This window comes from Borostomias antarcticus (assembly GCF_949987555.1).
Source record: "Borostomias antarcticus genome assembly, chromosome: 18".
Classification (NCBI taxonomy): domain Eukaryota; kingdom Metazoa; phylum Chordata; class Actinopteri; order Stomiiformes; family Stomiidae; genus Borostomias; species Borostomias antarcticus.
The window spans coordinates 18,894,500-18,916,999 of NC_140251.1; the positions used below are offsets into that span (position 1 = coordinate 18,894,500).

The 22,500-nt window shown below is 45.3% G+C and overlaps 1 protein-coding gene across 7 annotated transcripts in view; it reads left to right on the top strand.

The window, feature by feature from the left end:
• tbxas1 (thromboxane A synthase 1 (platelet)) overlaps positions 1 to 22,500 on the top strand; it is a gene marked incomplete at its 5' end in the record, with an annotated part of 95,312 nt that overhangs the window by 7,346 nt on the left and 65,466 nt on the right. Inside the window, 3 exons of one of the 7 annotated variants that reach the window (XM_084452674.1) lie at positions 7,895 to 7,969; positions 11,826 to 12,074; positions 12,555 to 12,676. The exons of 1 other annotated variant lie outside the window; for it this stretch is intronic. In XM_084452674.1, coding sequence (XP_084308800.1) covers positions 12,603 to 12,676 — 74 coding nt within the window. Of the gene's footprint in view, positions 1 to 7,894; positions 7,970 to 11,825; positions 12,075 to 12,554; positions 12,677 to 22,500 lie in introns of those variants that run through there. 5 more of the 7 variants (XM_084452673.1, XM_084452675.1, XM_084452676.1 and 2 more) reach the window with 5 other exon arrangements.

Consider the following 22,500-nt stretch of genomic DNA (forward strand, 5'->3'; position numbering starts at 1 on the left):
GAACCAAGTCCAAGTGCTCAGAACAAGTCCTGGTCAGGGACCGGACTGAAGAGCATCTGTTGTTCTGCATGTTTTTTTGTATTGGGTTCTTTATGGGGGAAACCCTTGCGAACACGGGGAGAACATGCAAACACCGCACAGAAAGACCCGGAGACCTACTTGCTGTGAGGGGACAGTACTAGGTACTAGGTACTGTGAGGGGACAGTACTAGGTACTAGGTACTGTGAGGGGACAGTACTAGGTACTGTGAGGGGACAGTACTAGGTACTGTGAGGGGACAGTACTAGGTACTGTGAGGGGACAGTACTAGGTACTGTGAGGGGACAGTACTAGGTACTGTGAGGGGACAGTACTAGGTACTAGGTACTGTGAGGGGACAGTACTAGGTACTGTGAGGGGACAGTACTAGGTACTAGGTACTGTGAGGGGACAGTACTAGGTACTGTGAGGGGACAGTACTAGGTACTGTGAGGGGACAGTACTAGGTACTAGGTACTGTGAGGGGACAGTACTAGGAACTGCATCACCGTGCTGCACGTGACAGATTTTGGGGTTCAGTGTCTTGCTCAAGGACACGTCGGCACAATGCCAGGAGCTGGGATGGAACCGGGACTGGGCTGCTCTACCTCCCGAGCGACATGCCGCCCCATTTGCAAGCATTTGTGGCCGAGTATGCACGGAGTTACATCTGCCATCCCAGTGGTGTGTGCACATAGTTTAGATCGTTCGATAGCCCCCTCAAAAAACGTACGCTTGCAACCCAGTCTCACAAATAAACATCAACACTTGAAGGGGATTTAGTTCATTTGAATCCTGACAGTTTTAGAAAACAAAATACATTGAACCATCATATTGCTTCAGCCTGTCTGCCGAGTTGTGAGCGCATCCCCAGCTACAGTATAAACAACTACACGGATATGAATCGTTTGATAACCCCCCCCCAAAAAAAAGGATCTGGACATAATTTTAGAAAAATGAAAAACCAATTAACTATGATATTGCTTCAGCATTTTTGTGTGTTGTGCACACGCTTCCCTGGGTGCGGACAAGTACTGTATGATGTATGATGTACAGTCCTGGTAATAAAAGCCTTGGGAGATGTGCTCACAAAATAGACTGAGCTACGGGGAAAACAGTTGAACTGTTGAAACATTTAACCTATTGCCTTTTCATGTGTTTGCACTGGAGAGGGTGGGGGGGGTACCCAAGGCAGTGGTGTGTGTGTGTGTGTGTGTGTGTGTGTGTGTGTGTGTGTGTGTGTGTGTGTGTGTGTGTGCGTCTGTATGTGTGTGTCTATGTACATGTATGTGCTCCCAATTAGAGAGAGAAAGGGAGAGAAAGGCCTTCTCTCTCTCTCTCTTTCTCTCTCTCCCTCTCTCTCTCTCTCTCCCTCTCTCTCTCTTTCTTTCTCTCCCTCTCTCTCTTTCTCTCTCTCTTTCTCTCTCTCCCTCTCTCTCTCTTTCTTTCTCTCTCTCCCTCTCTCTCTTTCTTTCTCTCTCTCTTTCTCTCTCCCCCTCTCTCTCTTCCTCTCTCTCTCTTTCTTTCTCTCTCTCTCTCTCTCTCTCTCTCTCCCTCTCTCCTGGGCGTGTCCAGTGTGCAGGTTAGACGAGGCAGCGCTGAAGCCGGCCTGTCGTTCTTCCAGAGAGAGCGTGGTATTCGCTGGTCATTATCAAAAACAATAGGATTACAGGTCAGAGACAATGTGCTGCAAACGGGCTGCTTTGGGCGGGCGGGAGGGGGAGCACGGGGGGGTCTATGATTACAAAAGCTACGCTAACAGGAGCCAAGCCCCCCGAAACACAATCCCACCCCCCACCACACACACACACACACACACTGACTGAACCCCAGGCCTCTAATCTGACCATCATGCTACATCTGGAGTCACATGGGCAGCGTGAACGCTGACCAAATAGCCTCTCCTCTCAGAAGCAAACAAGGGTGGACAGCACCGGATTTAAAGCTGCTTTTGTTTCTGACAGAATGCGTTGAAAAGATGAAGGAACGGAGCAGAGCCGGTACAAATACACAAGCACACACACATGCACGTACACACACACACACGCACAGTCTCCAAACCTCTGACTTTGACTTAATGAATAGTGAATGTTGTTCTAATCATTACCGTGCAGAGCCTGAGCGTTAGACCTGGGTTCTTGCTCAGGGACGACACTGAATAATACAGCGCTGGAGACGGCGTCTGCAACCACATTCTAGCACACTTCAAACAAGTCATGAAGAAGTAATGCAAGTCAACAAAGTAGGAGGAAATAGAGCCTGCCTAGGTGAACATGGCAGCCTGGGCCACGTATGAAGGAAGTGATTGATAGTGCATCCGTACTGTGCGGACTGGTTTATTGTAGATATACACTGTATCAACCCTACGGTCTAGAACTTTGCAAATGAAAATCTCCTCCGACGTGTTCTCCGGTCTGGGTGTAGGACGAGCTCGTTCTGTGCCCGGGACATAGGTTCTAACGATCCATAAAGCTGTCCTCAGCATGCGGCGAGCGCGGCGTGGAGCTGAACTCTCAACCCCGCGCGTCAGAAGGTTTTCCTGCTATTCTAATCAGAGTTTAAACACTCAGACCTTGGACTCGGCTCGGGTCACGGGTCCGCGAGGAAGAGATCAATCAACCTGCCCCAACAAGCCTGAGAGAGAGGAGGAGGAGAGGAGAGGAGGAGACAGCCTTTCCTTCCCCCCCCCTCTCTCTCTCTCTCTCCCTCTCCCTCTCTCTCCCTCCTTCTCTATCTCTCTCTCCCTCTCTCTCTCTCCCCCTCTCTCTCTCTCTCTCTCTCTCTCTCTCCCTCCCTCCCTCTCTCTCTCTCTCTCTCCCTTCCTCCCTCTCTCTCTCTCTCTGCAGGCCGGGGGGGGAGAGCTCCCTCCCTATTCGGCCCTCGTTCCCTCAGACAGCCGTGGAGCGATCCAAACACACATGCACAGATAGTGGCCGTGTGGATGGATAAGTGATCAGCCTCAGCCCGTCCCCCAGCGGTCCCCCAGCGCAGCGGCAGCGTTCCCCATCGTCACCATCGCCGTCGTCGGCCTCCGAGTCGCTCGCTCTCTCCCGGAAACGGTTTCTAGGGCTGCAGAAATATCCTCTCACCTAAGAGAGACAGAGCCATAAACGAGGCTGGGTGGTTCTAGGGCTGGCTCTGACTGACCTTCCTCCAATACACACACACACACACACACACACACCATGTCCCAGGCCGAAGGGGTTAGGCTGTCTGAATATTAGCTTTTCCACAGCTGGGGGCTGTTGGCCCTGGTCTCTCCATCAGACATCCATCAAGGTGTCAGGCTGGGTTATGAGACCGGGCTCCCAGAGAGCTCACTGGCCGACTGGGCAGCAGAGCCACACACACACACGCTCACACACACACACGCTTACACACACACACGCTCACACACACACATGCTCACACACACACATGCTCACACACACACACACACACATACACGCGCGCACACACGTTCACACACACACACGCACACACACACACACGCTCACACACACGCACACTCACTCACTCACACACACACACACACTCTCTCTCTCTAAACCAAGAGACCGTGCTGAATGGCAAATATTCAATCTCAGTACTATTTAACTGGAATTTATCCCATGTTCTAAAGGGTGCAATCATGGACATTATGGTCTGCCTGTGTATAGACCGCCGGCTGCAGTCACAATGGGCTCTGGACATCTCCATGGCTGCTCTACATAGCAGGGCTGCTAGGGGGGGCTGGGGGGGGATTAATTTCCCCGCTCTCTCATTCCTTCTCTCTCATCGTCACTCTCTCTCTCTCTCTCCCTCCTCACCATGGTGAAAGGAAAGGCAGGGAATGTAATTTCAACTAATTACCTTTCACCAAGCTAGGCGTCTCATTTCAACTCTCCTTTTCATGTTCTGGCAAGTCTCTCTCTCTGGTTGGAGACCTCAGCAGAGAGACCGCTCCAGTGGGCCCACATGACCTCATCAATCTGGACTGACGTGTAAAGACTCCGATTGCACAACGTTGACAATATAATAAGGAATCCGGATTTTAATGCCGCAAAACCTGTATGACTGAATGTGTATTTGTAAAGAGTCAGCGAACTAAGGGAGTCATTTCTTATAAATGATTCCTGAAGATGATGTTCGAAACTAAAAGCTTATTTCATTTAGATAGTTTTACTCTATTATGTATATTTAGTTGGATTTCCAAGAACTGATGTGAGCTTCGTTACAAACGGCTGTATTCTATATTTGACCAACAGAGGGAGCCTACAGTTGTCTGAATGAAATATTACTCAAACTAATATCAAATCATCAGATTAACATAACACATAATACCGAGCATAACACATAATACCGACGTATTCAACTACGCAGCCTACTTCCCGTAGCTTAATACGTCGGTAACCAAAGAGAGAACAAGTTCTTCCTCTTCTGGTTCCAGAAACTTATGCCCTATAGGCTATATTGCGTCTCAAAGGGGCAGGACTGGAAGAGCCGCCTGCATGAAAGACTGGGTTGTATTGACTGGCGCTTTACCAACATTAAAGACTATGAATGTCATTATCCAGTACATGAAGTACATAACCAATTTTGTATGTTGAAGTCATTCAATAATTAGATCCTATAGGCCTATGGTTAGAAATTAAGCATTTTGTCGCTAAACGCTGCATAACATTATTCTGTTAAGCTCAATTTAACACGTGCAGTAGCCTAATTTGACTATAAAATTACAATATGAATACATATAACTAGGTCTACTCCCGTGATAGGATATATATGTTCATTATAGATAAGAATGCCCCTAAACACGCTGGGTACCAATCTCTAGTCGGATTATCACAGCCGTAATGCAGCAGCATCAAACAGGCGCATTAAGAACGACTCGTTCAGAATGAAAAGCTTTGCACCCATGACTTCACACATTCAAGCACAAGACATCCAACACCAATCACTTGGGGAATATTGAGGATATAGTCCGGAGAAATAAGAGTGAAAACCCTTGTCGCTCCGGTTGCGTGACCCTTCCTTCTCGCCCTTTATTCCCCTCTCCCTCAATAGATGGTCTAATTTCACAAGTAGCCTAAATATACGGATGAAATGAAAGCTTTCAAATAATGTTTTAGAAGTAAGTGTTTGTGTTTGTTGCCAGATTGGTTCAGGTCATGGACAATCACATTGCAATGAGTAAAATGATGACGGCTTTGTAGGCTACGCAGCTGAACACAATGGTGTGGTTTCGTATTAGGCTATACGTTACTTTAGATACACCATTATAAAGACCGGGCTCATCTCTTTAAAACAAAACATTTAAAATTAGATTCTGCACATTTAATATATTATCTGGACACAAAGAGAGGGTGCATGACAGCTTTCGGTCTCTGTAACAGCGCTGTTAACCCCGCAATTTTATTTGCAATAAAATAAAGCCCTACTTTCTACATGGTTGATTCGAAACCAAAGGTCTTCGGATGATAAAACCACGTACCTTCGTATACAGGGGCCATCGGTGCAAGGACGTCTGTTATTCATGGCAAAAAATAAAGAGAGATTTCAGTTCAGAACTCAATAAAAATCTGCCATCTTGAGCTACTGTAAGAGTCGCCGTCTCCTGCATTAGGCTACAAGCCGCGTTCATTAGTGAGAAAAATGACCACAATTCACATCCAGGTTTATCATTTGGAGTCCAGCCCACGGGGAAATGTTGAATGAAATATTCAGCAACGTTCCCCCAGCGATTGTGTTTTCCTAATGGCTCAGATGTTGAGCCGATCAGAGGGTTTGCTTCAGCTAGAGTGCGACATGTCTGTAGAGTCCCTGCAAAAGTTGCAATGGCAAAAGCGGAGCGAGTTTAGTGTACAGTGTAGTCGAGCGCCTATCGAGTCGATCGCAGCAAGAAAATGTAGCCTATCTATTTTGGGACCCCCAGAGTCGGTCAGATAGCCTACTTATCCTTTGACTGATTGCTACAACGAAACTTTGAAACAATACAATTATCAAAGTAGAATTTTTTTAAATGAATGAAAAGTGTGCCATGCATGCTCTGCTATGAAAAGCTAATGCATATTATATTGCAGTTATCTCCCTAATAGCATGCTACTGCGCACTCAGGCTACGAGCGATTAATATCCAAGAAGTCTATGCATGCAGCCCAATAAGAACCTGCCTATAATCTCAGCCCTAAAACGACAGGTCTGACTATAATAATACTTAATCAATGAATCGGTAGGCTATTTATCATCCACATTAAGGTAGTTATAGCCTATATCTGTAGTAACCTAATGGGATATCTTACTGATAAAAGAAAATAACAATACTGCTCTCCAATGCATTCTTTAAACCTGCATAGTCTTTTAATACGTTTGTGTTGAATGATTCTGTGGGCAGTTCATCGCGCCTATATCAAGCAATTGTAATGTATGACGACACTAGATTTTCACAGAATGAACTAGAGCGGAATTGGATGACATAGGCTCTCACTGATGTGCGTTATCTGTCATTCAACAGTGATAGTCTATATAATGTACCCTCCGCGCAACATACCAAGATTAGATCTGTAAATGAATAGCCTACTACAGATTAATTAGCCTAGGCTGTAATTATTAAACACGCATCAGCATAAACAATGGAATGGCATAGGCTTACAATAGCCCTGTCGTTTTTAATTAATCAATCAATTAAGTAATTAATTAATTAATTTGAGTCTCCGGGTAGCCTAGCCTGTTAATTGTGGAAATTCACAAAGCCGATAGGCCTACATTAATGCATGGCCTATAGGCGTATGTGATGTATCTGTACAGTGAGCAGGGATAAACTGGGTCTTTGGATACTGTGTGATACTATTTGGGCTAGTTTCATAATACAAATGGTTACGTACCCGATTCTCAGGTCAGTAAGAATCATTTTGGGTCCTAAATAGAACTTTGTCCCGTGTGGATCACAAAATGGCTGTCTAGCCCTGCCTGAAATATTATTTTCCTGAGAGTAGATGGTAGGCTATAGATATATGGAGATATAGCTACACCACACAGTATGTGCATGAACAGCTGATTATTAAAAAAAAAAAAAACTTTATTTAACCAGATGACCTCATTGAGATATGGAATCTCTTTTCCAAGAGGGACCTGCATTTGATGAACAGCTGATGTCCGCCTGCTAGTTCTCGCCCCGGCATATGGGATTCTACACATGCTATCTATCTATCTATCTATCTATCTATCTATCTATCTATCTATCTATCTATCTATCTATCTATCTATCTATCTATCTATCTATCTATCTATCTATCTATCTATCTATCTATCTATCATCGTCTGTCTGTCTGTCTGTCTGTCTGTCTGTCTGTCTGTCTGTCTGTCTGTCTGTCTGTCTGTCTGTCTGTCTGTCTGTCTATTCAACATTCAATCAGATTGCAGAGAAGCTACCCAAATGCACCCCATAATGACTAGTTGCGTCACTCCATTTTCCCGCCAGTTGAGCATTCCCATAGACAGGTAGGCTGTAGCCCTGCAAACAGTCTACTAAACAGTACACTTCTTGTTCCATTCTGACTCTGCAATGTTTTAATTCCGCAATCAGCTATTCAAATGTGCATAATGTATAATGTGCATAATGTATAATGCACATTTGAATAGCTGATTGCGGAATTAAAACGTTGCTACAGTTTGTTTAATTTCAGACCGATTTGTAAGGCTGCTTTGGAATAGATATTTTACGGATTTCCCTTCTTTTTTTTCGCAGTTACATAAATTGCTTATCCCGTACGTAGGCTATAAATCATTTCCCTAAAGAATCAACCTGAAAATGGACCAGCGTAGCCTACAAGAACTACAAGTACCAGGGTGTTCACGCACACATGTAGTCTTTAGAGTTTACGGAAGAACTACACTAGACGTTTTCCACTTTATGTCTGTCAACAGAAGTGTTTCAGGTAGCCCAACAACTAGCCTTCATTACGTGATAAAGGTAAGACATAATAACTATGAAACATTGTAGCATGCTAATCCGCTCCCTACCATAATAACTTTGACTTTGTCAAATTCTAGCTGTTTTGTCACTTGTAACCTTCAGTGACAAGGCTGTTGTTATCGAACATTGTTATTTATTGTTATTGTTATTGTTGTAGGCTGCTCACATGATGTCTGCTGGTGCAAATGAAACAATTAGCTACAGTATACCACTTTGATTGCAGATTTTTCAGACAGCCGTGTTTGACACCAGCCTTGCCACATGATAGCCTTCATCACAAGACTGCATGGTTATCAGATCATTCTAGAAACCTCATGCACACACTGACAGGACAGGACAAGCATCGTTAGACCACATCAAATGGCTGTCATCGTGGTTTTCACTTCTTCTGCCCTACATCTTCCTACTTTTTGAAATTGTGCCAGGATATTGTAGGACACACATACACACACTTGATTGCCAGTTGCCAGTTAGCACATAAATAGTGAGGACATACGCATTGACAATGAGGTCAGACATTAGGCAAGGCAAGGCAAGTTTATTTATATAGCACATTTCAGCCACAGGGCAATTCAAGGTGCTTTACATGAGACATTAAAAGCATTAAAACAAAAAGCAAGACATTATAGACATTTAAAACAAAAGGCAGGACAAATTAAAAGCATTAAAACAAAAAGCAAGTCATTATAGACATTTAAAACAAAAAGCAGGACAAATAGAATACAGGAATAAAAGTTACAGTACAGTATACTGATAAACATAACTCCTCTTAGAAAGCAGTGGCAAAAAGAAAAGTCTTCAGGCTTGTTTTAAAAGAACCAAGAGTTGCAGCAGACCTGCCGTTTTCTGGAAGTTTATTCCAGACATGTGGGGCATAAAAACTGAACGCTGCTTCTCCATGTTTTGTTTTAACTCTGGGGACAGAAAGCAGACCTGTGCCAGACGACCTGAGGGGTCTGGATGGTTCATAGCATATGAGCAGATCAGAAAGATATTTTGGCCCTAGACCATTCAGTGCTTTATAAACCAACAGCAGTATTTTAAAGTCAATTCTTTGACAGACAGGAAGCCAGTGTAAAGACCTTAGAACTGGTGTGATATGCTCCACTTTCTTAGTCTTAGTGAGGACTCGAGCAGCAGCGTTCTGAATCAGCTGCAGCTGTCTGATCCATTTTTTAGAGAGACCTGTAAACACACCATTACAGTAGTCGAGTCTACTGAAGATAAACGCATGGACAAGTTTTTCCAAATTCTTCTGGGACATAAATCCTTTGATCCTTGATATATTCTTCAGGTGATAGTAGGCTGACTTTGTAATTGACTTAATGTGGCTGTTGGAATTCAGGTCTGAGTCCATGACTACACCAAGATTTCTGGCATCGTTTGTGGTTTTTAGCATTACTGATTGAAGTTGAGCACTGACTTTTAATCGTTCTTCTTGGGCTCCAAAGACAATTACTTCAGTTTTATTTTTGTTTAGTTGGAGAAAGTTCTGGCACATCCAATCATTGATTTGTTGAATGCACTTACTCAGCGCTTGAATGGGATTATAGTCTCCTGGAGTCAATCAGTTACATGGCAATCACATAGCAACAATACACACAAGATGACAATGACAGGTCGACAGGACACGGTAGCCTACTGTACTTCATGAATACAGAAAAGACCAACCTCTGTGACCAAAATATTTTCATTATTATTGTAAGACACTTTTCCAGTATTACTCCATTATTATAGCCTACAATACCACAATAAAGGGAATGCTATCTGCCTGTACAGTAGGCCTACGTAGTCTGACTTCCTATTTAAAGTTCATATCTGTCTGTCTGTCTATCTTTACGGTCTCTGTTGTAGTTTTCTTATAAGCCATGGGGCAGCTGGGCCGACCTGACGCTGTGTTGATGTAGGCTGGCCTCACAACCACCTCCCTTCCCACTGGCCTCACAGCCAGCCTCCCTTCCCACTGGCCTCACAACCACCTCCCTTCCCACTGGCCTCACAGCCAGCCTCCCTTCCCACTGGCCTCACAGCCAGCCTCCCTTCCCACTGGCCTCACAACCACCTCCCTTCCCACTGGCCTCACAGCCAGCCTCCCTTCCCACTGGCCTCACAGCCAGCCTCCCTTCCCACTGGCCTCACAGCCAGCCTCCCTTCCCACTGGCCTCACAGCCAGCCTCCCTTCCCACTGGCCTCACAGCCAGCCTCCCTTCCCACTGGCCTCACAGCCAGCCTCCCTTCCCACTGGCCACACAGCCAGCCTCCCTTCCCACTGACCACACAACCAGCCTCCCTTCCCACTGGCCTCACAGCCAGCCTCCCTTCCCACTGGCCTCACAGCCAGCCTCCCTTCCCACTGTGAACTGTGTAGGAGGTCAAGGAGGGAGGGAGTGCCAGAATTAGTGGCAGCTTTCTCTCTCTCTCTCTCTGTCATAATAACGTGTGTCAGTGGAAAACGGGCTTCATAGGTTCCTGACCCTGTAATGTATGGTTCTAAAATAGCCATTAAAGCGCTGAATCAGCCTGCTTTTCATCCTGACGGTTTTTGTCTGATCTGCTCACATCTCTGCATATCTATGTGTCTCAGTACTGACCCTCTTTGCTCTTATGTTGAAATCCAGTATTCATTTTTATAGCAGCCGGCAGCGTTTATGTGCTGCATGTTTGAAGCATTGGCAAGCCTATGATGGGGTTTCGCAACCAACTGCAGTATCAATCATGTTCAGCAGGCACTATAAACATTTAGCTGGCTTTTTGTTCTTTTTTGTTTTAAAAAATAACATCCACAGCAAAAGGTGTTTAAGGTATTCTTTGAATTGAATTGTATTGAATATCTGTAAGCTACCGCTTACGAATATTATGAGTTCGTATTGAGATGTTAATCGAGAGGAAATTGTTAAGTCTGCTGGTCATTCCATGTCAAATCAGCCGGTCCTAACCCCCACCTTCTCAGACTGTTCTAATGTTGTTTTCTGCAACATGAGAAGATTAATTTAATAGTTTTACAAACCCAAATCTGATTCGGACCAAATTGCTTGTTGATGATGATTCAGGAATGAGGAATCCCACAAAATTGTAAAGAGCCTTACATTAGCCCCCTAAACCCCAGTTTTGGAATATTAATAACCTCTACACATTAGTCCTGTAAGTTGGGAAAATAATTCATTTGGGGCTGGAATTCCGTGAAATTCGTCCTGTGAGAGGTGATTCATAATGATGATAATAGGTGAATATATACCAACAGCACGTGTTATGGGATGCATACTGTAGCTCTTGTAATTGATGTGCTGGAATATTCATGATAGAAACCGTTCACCAGTCCTAAAATGGGGTTTCTTTCAGTCGGCTTGTGCAGAAGAAGCCTGCTGCGGTTGGTCTGTTATAGTGGGGATTCTGATCCTTCAGCTCAGTAACTAACTACTAACTAACTAACCAAACAAGTGGGTGAAACAGCAGAGTAACTGAGTTTAGATTGATCAGACAACAATTTCTCCAGCAGCATTTTGTTTAGGCTGGTGATTTAGCAATGGACTTCTCTATACACAAAGCTCCCATGTTACAACATACAAACTTCAGTCATCCGTTATATGGAAACCAGCCGGGTTGTTTGTCAAGTCCACCACCACTGGTCATGGTTCATCATGGGCCTCAGACAACACTGGGCGCTCTGTGCATGCTCCTTCCACACAGCATGGACAGCAATGATCTCCTTTCTCCAAATAGTATAATGTTGCAATGTCTTCAGGTCTCTGTGCCATTACAAACATTGAGTGAGCTCAACACACACACACACACACACATAAACACATATAAAAGTAATGTGTTCTGTGTGTGATGGGCTCTGGATGTTCCCCAGCCAGGGTTGATCATTGCCTGGGTGTGACTGAGGACAGGCCTCTGAACCAGGCAGGGGGAGCAGCGAACCCTAACCCTTGAGACAGCAGAACCAGGCAGGAGGAGCAGCGAACCCTAACCCTTGAGACAGCAGAACCAGGCAGGAGGAGCAGCGAACCCTAACCCTTGAGACAGCAGAACCAGGCAGGGGGAGCAGCGAACCCTAACCCTTGAGACAGCTGCCACTGAAAGAAATTATTCACCCAGAAAGGTGAATGTTGCCCTGGTTACCATTAACTTCAAGAGTAGGAGTCGGGTCCAGAGTATTTCCTGTGAAGAGATGTTATCTATGTGATATTTGCTGTAAGGTGTGTTAACAAATGAGTCTAGCTGATATGGCTAGACACACAGTCGGTACCATAATCCAACCATTGAACCCAGGGAACAACATGATGGTTCAACAGAGGATACCCTATATGAGCAAACCTTCACCTGTTTCCTTTGATACATAGAGATCATAATAATTAATTTTCTTTACAAAGCACTTTTCATTGAGACACTCCAAAGGGCTGAAATAGATAGACAGATGGTGCAGACATCCATAGACTAAATCAGAGACACAAGTTTTATTTGTCACAATGCCACGGCATACCAGTACGACGAGCAGTGAAATGTTTTTCTGTTAGCTCCTAAAATGTGCACAATAAGCAAGGTAAAATAAATAAGCCAAATCCATGTCCTCTGTACATAGCCTCCTGGGCCTGGGGCAGCGGAGGCGGTTGGAGAACTGGAGGTCATCATGGACCCTGTGGAGCCAAGCGGTCTGTCTGTCTCACTGGGCCTCTTCCTCATCTTCCTGGCTCTGCTCTACTGGTGAGTAACTGAACATCTGCCTTAACCCCCTAATCCAGACCCTAACCCTAATCCAGACCATAATCCAGACCCTAACCCTAATCCAGACCCTAACCCTAATCCAGACCATAATCCAGACCCTAACCCTAATCCAGACCATAATCCAGACCCTAACCCTAATCCAGACCATAATCCAGACCCTAACTCATGTTTACAGTACAGTGGGCTCCAAAATTACTGGCATCCTGACTGGCAATGCACAAACGATACATAAACAATATAAAGAATATAATTATAGAGAAACTGAATATACCTACATGAAAAGTACAGTTGAAATACTGTACTTTATTAATGTTTTAATGGAACACACCAAAATCCTAACAATTATTTAATACCAAATACATTTCAACAAAATCAAGGATTCATAATTATTAGCACCCCTCATTTAGTACTTAGTTCAACCACGTCTGGCAAGGAAAAGAGCATGGAGTCTGTTCCAGTAATGTTTGACAAAGGTTAAGGAACACATTTGGAGGGATTTGGGACCTTTTCGCTTAGCAGATAACTTCAAGATCCTTCACATTTTTGGGTTTGTTCTTATCAACCGCCCTCTTCAACTCAGCCCACAGGTTTTTGGGTTGAGGTCTGGTGCCTGAGATGGCCATTGCAGAACATTGGTTTTGTTCTCACAGAACCATTTCTGTGTGAATCTTGAGGTGTGCTTTGGGTCATTGTCTTGTTGGAAAGTCCACCTACGGCCAAGTCTCAGCCTTCTGGTGGAGGCAACCGGATTATCAGACAAAATTCCCTGATAGTTGGTGGAATTTATTATACCATCAATCTTTACCACTGCCCCTGGACCTCAAAACCCCAAAACATCACTGACCCACCACCATAGTTCACCGTGGGTATGAGGTGCCTTTCTTTGTACAGTATGCATCTCTGTTCATCTCTCTCAACGCCAACCATTCCGATGCTGTATCTCACCAAAATGTTCAATTTTGGTCCCATCTGACCAGAGCACCTTCTTCCAGTCATAATTTGAATGATGTTTGGCAAACTCCAAGTGCTTGCGTCTGTGTACTGTGGTCAGAAAAAAACTTTCTTCTGGCAACCCTTCCAAAGAACTTGTGGTTGTGGAGGTGGCATCTGATGTTGCTGTTTGAAACCTGGTGACCCCAAGACGCCACCAAGGCCTGACATTCTTTCACAGTGATTCTTGGGGGTTTTGTTGCTTCTCTCACCATCACCCTCGGTATCCTGGGAGGAAACATGCAGTTGTGTCCTCTACCCATGAGGTTTTCAATGGTTCCATTTTTAAAATAATATTAAATAATTTAAATAATAATAATAATGTAATTTAGAATAATTGGCCTGACCATGCTCAGCGTTATATTCAATCATTTGTGGATCTTCTTGTAGCCATGACCAGATTTATGAAGGTCTACGGACATCTGTCTGTTTTGAACTGCCAGTTCTTTTATTCCTGGTTTTCTTCATGGTGCTGGATGACAAAGGGATATTATTGCATGTGTGTTTCCTCATGTTTATACCATAGTGAAACAGTGATGTAATGGCTCAATTTAGTGCCTTAAGACTTAGATGAACGTACATAAGTAGAATTTTAAAGAGGTAGTTTTGGACATAGAGCCTCATTTACCACTTATGACAACCCATAATGTTGTTGATTGATCGAGAACATTTTCAGCTGATTCCATGCTGTCTCTAGTTCGGGCATCAGTGGCGTGCTAATACTAGCGCAATCCAACCGAAATGGCTAGCACTCAAATAGAACTCACTTATAAACTCCAAACAAGTAAGAATCGGCAGATAAACTAAACTCCTCATCAAAGTCAGACATATCTCTTTTGAACGGGCCATTGCAACTTGTTGTGTTGATAGTTAGAGAGTGGTGTATTCTTCTGTTCGGTTGTTGTGAAGACAATAGTGCCGGCTAGTTACGTATCACTCCGCCTCCCTATTGATTCAACCATAGTTGGATTTCAAAAATGATTGTAGAAAAACTCAAATGAGCCTCCGACAGACTGTCCTCATATTTGATTTGATTTGGGTGCACTGTGGAGTGTGAGTTTTCTTTGAATGCTAGCCATTTCTACTGCATTGCACTAGCATTAGCATGCCACTAACGCCAGAACGAGCTAGAGAGCATGGAATCAACTGAACATGTTCTCCATCAATAAACAACATTATGGGTAAGGCGTAAATTACATTCTATGTCCTAAATTCTGAACTACAGTATCCCTTTAATATCTGCTTTAATTTTGGTAGATGTTATTTACAATAATCCTTAAGGCTGCTATTATTGTGAAACATTGATTTGGAGGAAATAGATTTTTAATTAAATCAGTAAATGGTTTGGTTGGTTCCATTGGAACATTGGTACAGCATTTATCACATACTGGTATTTGAGTTTTTCTATAATTATATTTATAATTAAAAAAAATAATAATTGTGCATTTCCTTTCAGGGGTGCCAGTAATTTTGGAGCCCACTGTACCAGCAGAGTGGCAGCTGATAGTTTGATCCTCTATAGATTCCGTAGTGAAATATTGCCTTTTGTTGTCGAACCACTTTGATTATCCGTGATTTGACTTGGCAAGAAGTGGCACATTCAGAGCGACGTGGCTCAATGATGTTAGGTAATTAAAAACGTCAGACACAAATAAGTCCTGAAGAGCTATTCTGAGAGCCACAAAAGCCAAGTCATCAGGAACCAATCAAAAAAACAATATTCGTCTCTGCTCTCAACAACCTCCCCAAATCTGATTAAAAGTGAGAAAGCGAGTGTTGAGATGTATCATGTTTAAATTTAGACACACTTTAACCAGGATTAGCAGGAACCCAGCAGGAGGATTGGTGCTCTGTTATATGACGGGGGAAGAGAAGCTGACAAGTCTGCTCTGCTCGGCATCACCCTGCCCTCTCTCTCTCTCTCACTATCACTCTCTCTCTCTCTCCTCTGTCCCTCTCTCTCTCTCTCTCTCTCTCTCTCTCTATCCCTCTCTCTCTCTCTCTCTCTCTCTCTCTCTCTCTTCTCTGTCCCTCTCTCTCTCTCTCTGGCTCCCCCTCTCTCTCTCGTTCTCTCTCTCTCTCCCTCCCTCTCTCTCTCTCTCTCTCTCTCCCTCCCTCCCTCCCTCCCTCTCTCTCTCTCTCTCTCTCTCTCTCCCTCCCTCTCTCTCTCCCCTCTCTCTCTCCCTCCCTCCCTCTCTCTCTCTCTCTCTCTCTCTCTCTCTCTCTTCTCTGTCTCTCTCTCTCTCTCTCTTCTCTGTCCCTCTCTCTCTCTCTCTCTCCCTCCCCCTCTCTCTCTCGTTCTCTCTCTCTCTCTCCCTCCCTCCCTCCCTCTCTCTCTCTCTCTCCCTCCCTCCCTCTCTCTCTCTCTCTCTCTCTCTCTCTCTCCCTCCCTCTCTCTCTCCCCTCTCTCTCTGCCTCCCTCCCTCTCTCTCTCTATCTCTCGGTCCCTCTCTCTCTCTCCCTCTCTCTCTCCCTCCCTCTCTCTCTCTCTCTCCCTCCCTCTCTCCCTCTCTCTCTCTCTCCCCCTCCCTCCCTCTCTCTCCCTCTCTCTCCCTCCCTCTCTCCCTCCCTCCCCCCCTCTCTCTCTCTCTCTCTCTCTCTCTCTCTCTCTCTTTCTCTCTGCAGTGCAGACTGTGTGTATTGAACGCTGTTTGACAGTGTGGAGGAGGTTGTTCTTTTGTAGTGCAGGCACACGCAGAGTCAGCTGTTCCTGGGGTAGCGTTTCTCTCTCTTGTGGGGGAGAGTTTATCACTTCATACACAGGACCCACCTGCAGCTAACATGCTGGGTGTGAAGATAACCCAGAGACGCAGCATTGTTAGTGCACTCCAGTGTGCATCTATACAGTTCCATGGTGCTATTGGGCATCTCCCCATCCGCTAATGTTATGTTCCTCTGCCATCCTGATTTAACACACACACACACACACACACACACACACACACACACACACACACACACACTTGAGCGTTTTGTTCTGGACATGTAAATTCTTGTCTGCTGGCCGATTCTGTGGTTCTGGTTCTCTCAGGCTGTCGTCATGCTAATGAAGATGTATCTACGCTTGAGAATGGGACACAGTTACAGCCCAGTCATAACAACGCCCAGCTTAGACATGACCAGATTTAAGAGAGGCAAAGTCAGTGTGTCCCTCACAGGCCTCCATACAGAAATTAGCCCCATTAGAGAATTATGTCCTGCAGTTTTAACTTTGATACTCTGCAAAAAAAAAAGAAAAAGCGTGAGACGTGTCTCCGATACCGTGGTAACCCTCCTCCCTTCTAAAGGCACGAACACAAGCAGCTCCATGGGAAATTAAACCCTGTAGCTGCCCCGCTAATAGAAAAGGAAAGCCTCTTTCTCTTTCACCCTCTCTCTCTCTCTGTTTACTTGAGACAAATACTCTCCCCGGTCAGAGCACATTAGTGATCCTTATCTCGGTGTGGCTCACACAGCAGTCACACAGCACAGACGTGCTTCTGAGCTGGAAGGAGCAAACATTTCCTCCCAGTGGAGGCCTGTGGCTGAGGCCCCGGATCCCGGGGCAGGGCTGGCCGGAGCAGGGCCCAGGCAGGCTGGGTATCACGCTGAACCCCTGGTGAACCCTCTCTGGGACCAGCCTGACTCCGCCTCCACCCTGCAGGCCTCACGGGCAGCATAGGATCACAGGATAGACCGCCACCTACTGGCCACTGGTTAGACAGTCGCAGTGGAGGCAGTCAATTGTCAAATATTCAGGATCAGGACACTGCATAGTTCTGCGAAGTAGCAAATGGATACCTGACATTGTAAGATCTGCTATTATGTACTGTGTTACATAATACTGTGTCCTTCTAATGCATGCACATGTACACACACACACACACACATTCACACATACACACATACACACACAAACACATACACACATTGTGCTCTCTGTTTTGAGCTGGATTCCCCCAGTATGCTGTGTGTGTGTGTGTGTGTGTGTGTGTGTGTGTGTGTGTGTGTGTGTGTGTGTGTGTGTGTGTGTGTGTGTGTGTGTGTGTGTGTGTGTGTGTGTGTGTGTGTGTGTGTGTGTGTGCGTGTGCGCGTGTGTGTGCGTTTGTGTGTGTGTGATGGCGTAGTCTGTAGTGAATGCTGTGTGAAACACAATGCTCTGAGCTCGTTGACGTGCTCCCCCTCTTTCGGTAACACTAGAAGTTTGTTTTCCTGTCCTCTATAGAAAGTGAGTGCTAAACTCTCTGGCTAAATGAACTGCGCAACACATGGCTGTGTAACTGATCCTGAATCAGCCAGTCAGTCATTTAGCCAGCCAGCCACATGGCTGTGTAACTGATCCTCAATCAGCAAGCCAGTCATTTAGCCAGCCAGCCAGTCGTCCTGTCTGCCTGCCAGGTCATCTCGCTGCCCAGCGCAAGTGGAAAAGATGACATCCCCGCAAATGATGTCACGACTGGTGAACTCAGATTTGTCGTGAGTCCAAGAGTCTGGGTATGCTGATCATATGCCTGGGTTCAAAGGTCACTGGGACGATGAAGAGGTTTTCAGATGGTTTATAAGAAAGAAAAAATTAATATATATATATACAGTGCATCTGGAAAGTATTCCCTTCACTTTTTCACATTTTGTTATATTACCAATTACCAATTATTTTTTTCCTCAAAATTCTACACACAATACCCCATAATGTAAGTAAAAAAAGCTTTTTAGACTTTTTTGCAAATGTATTAAGAATAAAAAACTAATATCACATGTACAGTACATAAGTATTCACTCCCTTTGCTATGACACTCAAAATTTAGTTCAGGTGCATCCTGTTTCCACTCATCATCCTTGAGATTTTTCTACTTCACTGGAGTCCACTTGTGGTAAATTCAATTGATTGGACCTGTCTATAAAAGGTCCCCCAGTTGACCGTGCATGTCAGAGCGAAACCAAGCCATGAAGTCAAAGGAATTGTCTGTAGACCTCCAAGCCAGGATTGTATCAAGGCACAGATCTGGGGAAGGGTACAAAACCTTTCTGCAGCATTGAAGGTCCCGAAGAGCATAGTGGTCTCCATCATTCATAAATGGAAGAAGTTTGGAACCACCAGGACTCTTCCTAGAGCTGGCCGCCCGGCCAAACTGAGCAATCGGGGGACAAGGGCCTCGGTCAAGAACACGATGGTCACTCTGACAGCTCCAGCGTTCCTCTGTGGAAATGGGAGAACCTTCCAGAAAGACAACCATCTCTGCAGCACTCCACCAACTAGGCCCTGGTAGAGTGGCTGGAAGTGACTCCTCAGTAAAAGGCACATGACAGCCTGCTTGGAGTTTGCCAAAATGCAACTAAAGGACTCTTCAGACCATGAGAAACAAATTTCTCTGGTCGGTTGAAACCAAGATTGAACTCTTTGGCCTGAATGCCAAGCATCATGTCTGGAAGAAACCAGGCACCGCTCATCACCTGGCTAATACAATTCCTACGGTGAAATATGGTGGTGCAGCATCATGATGTGGGGATGTTTTTCAGCGGCAGGAACTAGGAGACTAGTCGGGATCGAGGGAAAGATGAATGCAGCAGTGTATGGATCCTTGATGAAAACCTGCTCCAGAGCGCTCTGGAAGGTTCACCTTCCAAAAGGACAATGACTGAAAACACACAGCCAAGATAACCAAGGAGTGGCTTCGGGACAAGTCTGTGAATGTCCTTGAGTGGCCCAGCCAGAGCCCAGATTTGAACCTGATTGAACATCTCTGGAGAGACCTGAAAATGATCCATCCAACCTGATGGAGCTTGAGAGGATCTGCAGAGAAGAATGGAAGAAAGTGCCCAAAAATAGGTGTGCCATGCTTGTAGCATCATACCCAAGAAGACTTGAGGCTGTAATTGCTGCCAAAGGTGCTTCAACAAAGTATTGAATAAAGGTTGTGAATACATATGCACATGTGATATTTTAGTGTTTTATTTGTAATACATTTTCAATAAAAAAAGAGTTTTTTTCACTTTGCATTTTGCCAATTTTCACAACTTTTTACCATACGGTTCTATGGGCTGCCATAGACTCCCATTGCAGAAGAATAAGATAGAAGATATAATAAGAAAAGGTACAAGAATAATGGGTGCCTGCGCAGCTTCGCTGCTTGGCCCCCAATAAATGCATTCAAAATGACAGAATGTAGACGCCAGAGTGGAGGGACATGGACGCAGTGGAATGCTACACTTTACTGGTGACTGTCACAGCTGGACTGTCGGGTCAGAATAGGGAAATGACAGCAGCTGCTTCCATCTCTGGTAATTAAAGGATCAGTATCACATCCAGATTGTTCTGGAATGTTCCACGTGGAACTCTGTGTCCTGATCTGAGTGTTCCGTCCCCTGGGACTTCACCTCCGCTCACATGGACCAAAGTGTTTCATTTAGGTTTGATCTAATGTACAGACTACAGGCATAATGACGCCTAGTAGTACAGTATAAATCCCCATTGGACTAGTTTATTGAAATGTTAGGATTTTTCCAGCCTGGAAAATGTGAGGTCGATGATTGATTAGGTGAAATGTTACTTCTTTACTCCAAACATGTCCTAATTACAAAATGAAGATGTTGGTTTGTGTTTATATGTGTTTTAGCTGAATAGGAGGACTTTGTCTCTGCACTGGCCATCGGTACAAGGGAGTGGAGTTACTGTAAGGCTACAGCCTCTGCTGCTCCTCTCTTCTCCTTTTCTCTCCTCTCCTCTCTTTTCCCCTCCTCTCCACTCTGCTCCTTCCCTCTCATCTCCTCTCCTCTTCTCCGCTCCTCTCCACTTCTCCGACAGTTTGACTTCCGTTGTCATTGGCTAGCCTCCTGAGCACTGATTGGCTAATTGCGGGCTGTTGGGCAGCTCATCCATCACACCTGCTAATCACATCATTTCACACACATCTCCCTGATGACACGCTATTAATAACATCAGGATATTATGGACATCAAGGGGGATATCACAGAGCTTCACGGAACAGTACATCCTTAAAGTCACCGATAAGACTCCAGATGGACAGTATTGCCAGCTACTCAGAATAGGTCCGGAGGTCCGAAAGACTGAACACACTATGATGAACACTATCTGGCCCTGGCTGTATCTGGTTGTGGTGTTGAGGTCCACCCTGACGGCCCCTCAGACCATGCCAGCCTCACGGTAGCCTAGCATGACCCCCTCAGCGTTCTCAACAGCCCCTCTGACGTCAACTCCGACTTATTGTCAGTCGGTCACGGTGGGGTCTGTGATGTCACCTGGCCTGGCCAGACCGTCTCCGGTGTGTGTGTGTGTGTGTGTGTGTGTGTGTGTGTGTGTATGGAGCCTACCTCTATGTTGTGACAGTCTCTCAACCCCCTGGTTAACTGTAAATAGCCCTCTAACGTCATTGTGTGTGTTGGGTCCATGTGCCAGCTGACAGTGACTGGTAATATGAGCAGGACATGAGGACCCAGGCTCTCAATACTACTCTACCCCCCTCTCAATACTACTCTACCCCCCTCTCAATACTACTCTACCCCCCTCTCAATACTACTCTACCCCCCTCTCAATACTACTCTACCCCCCTCTCAATACTACTCTACCCCCCTCTCAATACTACTCTACCCCCCTCTCAATACTACTCTACCCCCTCTCAATACTACTATACCCCCCTCTCAATACTACTCTACCCCCTCTCAATACTACTCTACCCCCCCTCTCAATACTACTCTACCCCCCTCTCAATACTACTCTACCCCCCTCTCAATACTACTCTACCCCCCTCTCAATACTACTCTACCCCCCTCTCAATACTACTCTACCCCCTCTCAATACTACTCTACCCCCTCTCAATACTACTATACCCCCCTCTCAATACTACTCTACCCCCCTCTCAATACTACTCTACCCCCTTCTCAATACTACTCTATCCCCCTCTCAATACTACTCTACCCCCTCTCAATACTACTCTACCCCCTCTCAATACTACTCTACCCCCTTCTCAATACTACTCTACCCCCCTCTCAATACTACTCTACCCCCTTCTCAATACTACTATACCCCCCTCTCAATACTACTCTACCCCCCTCTCAATACTACTCTACCCCCTTCTCAATACTACTATACCCCCCCCTTCAATACTACTCTACCCCCCTCTCAATACTACTCTACCCCCTTCTCAATACTACTCTATCCCCCTCTCAATACTACTCTACCCCCTCTCAATACTACTCTACCCCCTCTCAATACTACTCTACCCCCTTCTCAATACTACTCTACCCCCCTCTCAATACTACTCTACCCCCTTCTCAATACTACTCTACCCCCTTCTCAATACTACTCTACCCCCCTCTCAATACTACTCTACCCCCTTCTCAATACTACTCTATCCCCCTCTCAATACTACTCTACCCCCTCTCAATACTACTCTACCCCCCTCTCAATACTACTCTACCCCCCTCTCAATACTACTCTACCCCCCTCTCAATACTACTCTACCCCCCTCTCAATACTACTCTACCCCCCTCTCAATACTACTCTACCCCCCTCTCAATACTACTCTACCCCCCTCTCAATACTACTCTACCCCCCCTCTCAATACTACTCTACCCCCCTCTCAATACTACTCTACCCCCCTCTCAATACTACTCTACCCCCCTCTCAATACTACTCTACCCCCCTCTAAATACTACTCTACCCCCCTCTCAATACTACTCTACCCCCCCTCTCAATACTACTCTACCCCCCTCTAAATACTACTCTACCCCCTCTCAATACTACTCTACCCCCCTCTCAATACTACTCTACCCCTCTCAATACTACTCTACCTCCCTCTCAATACTACTCTCCCCCC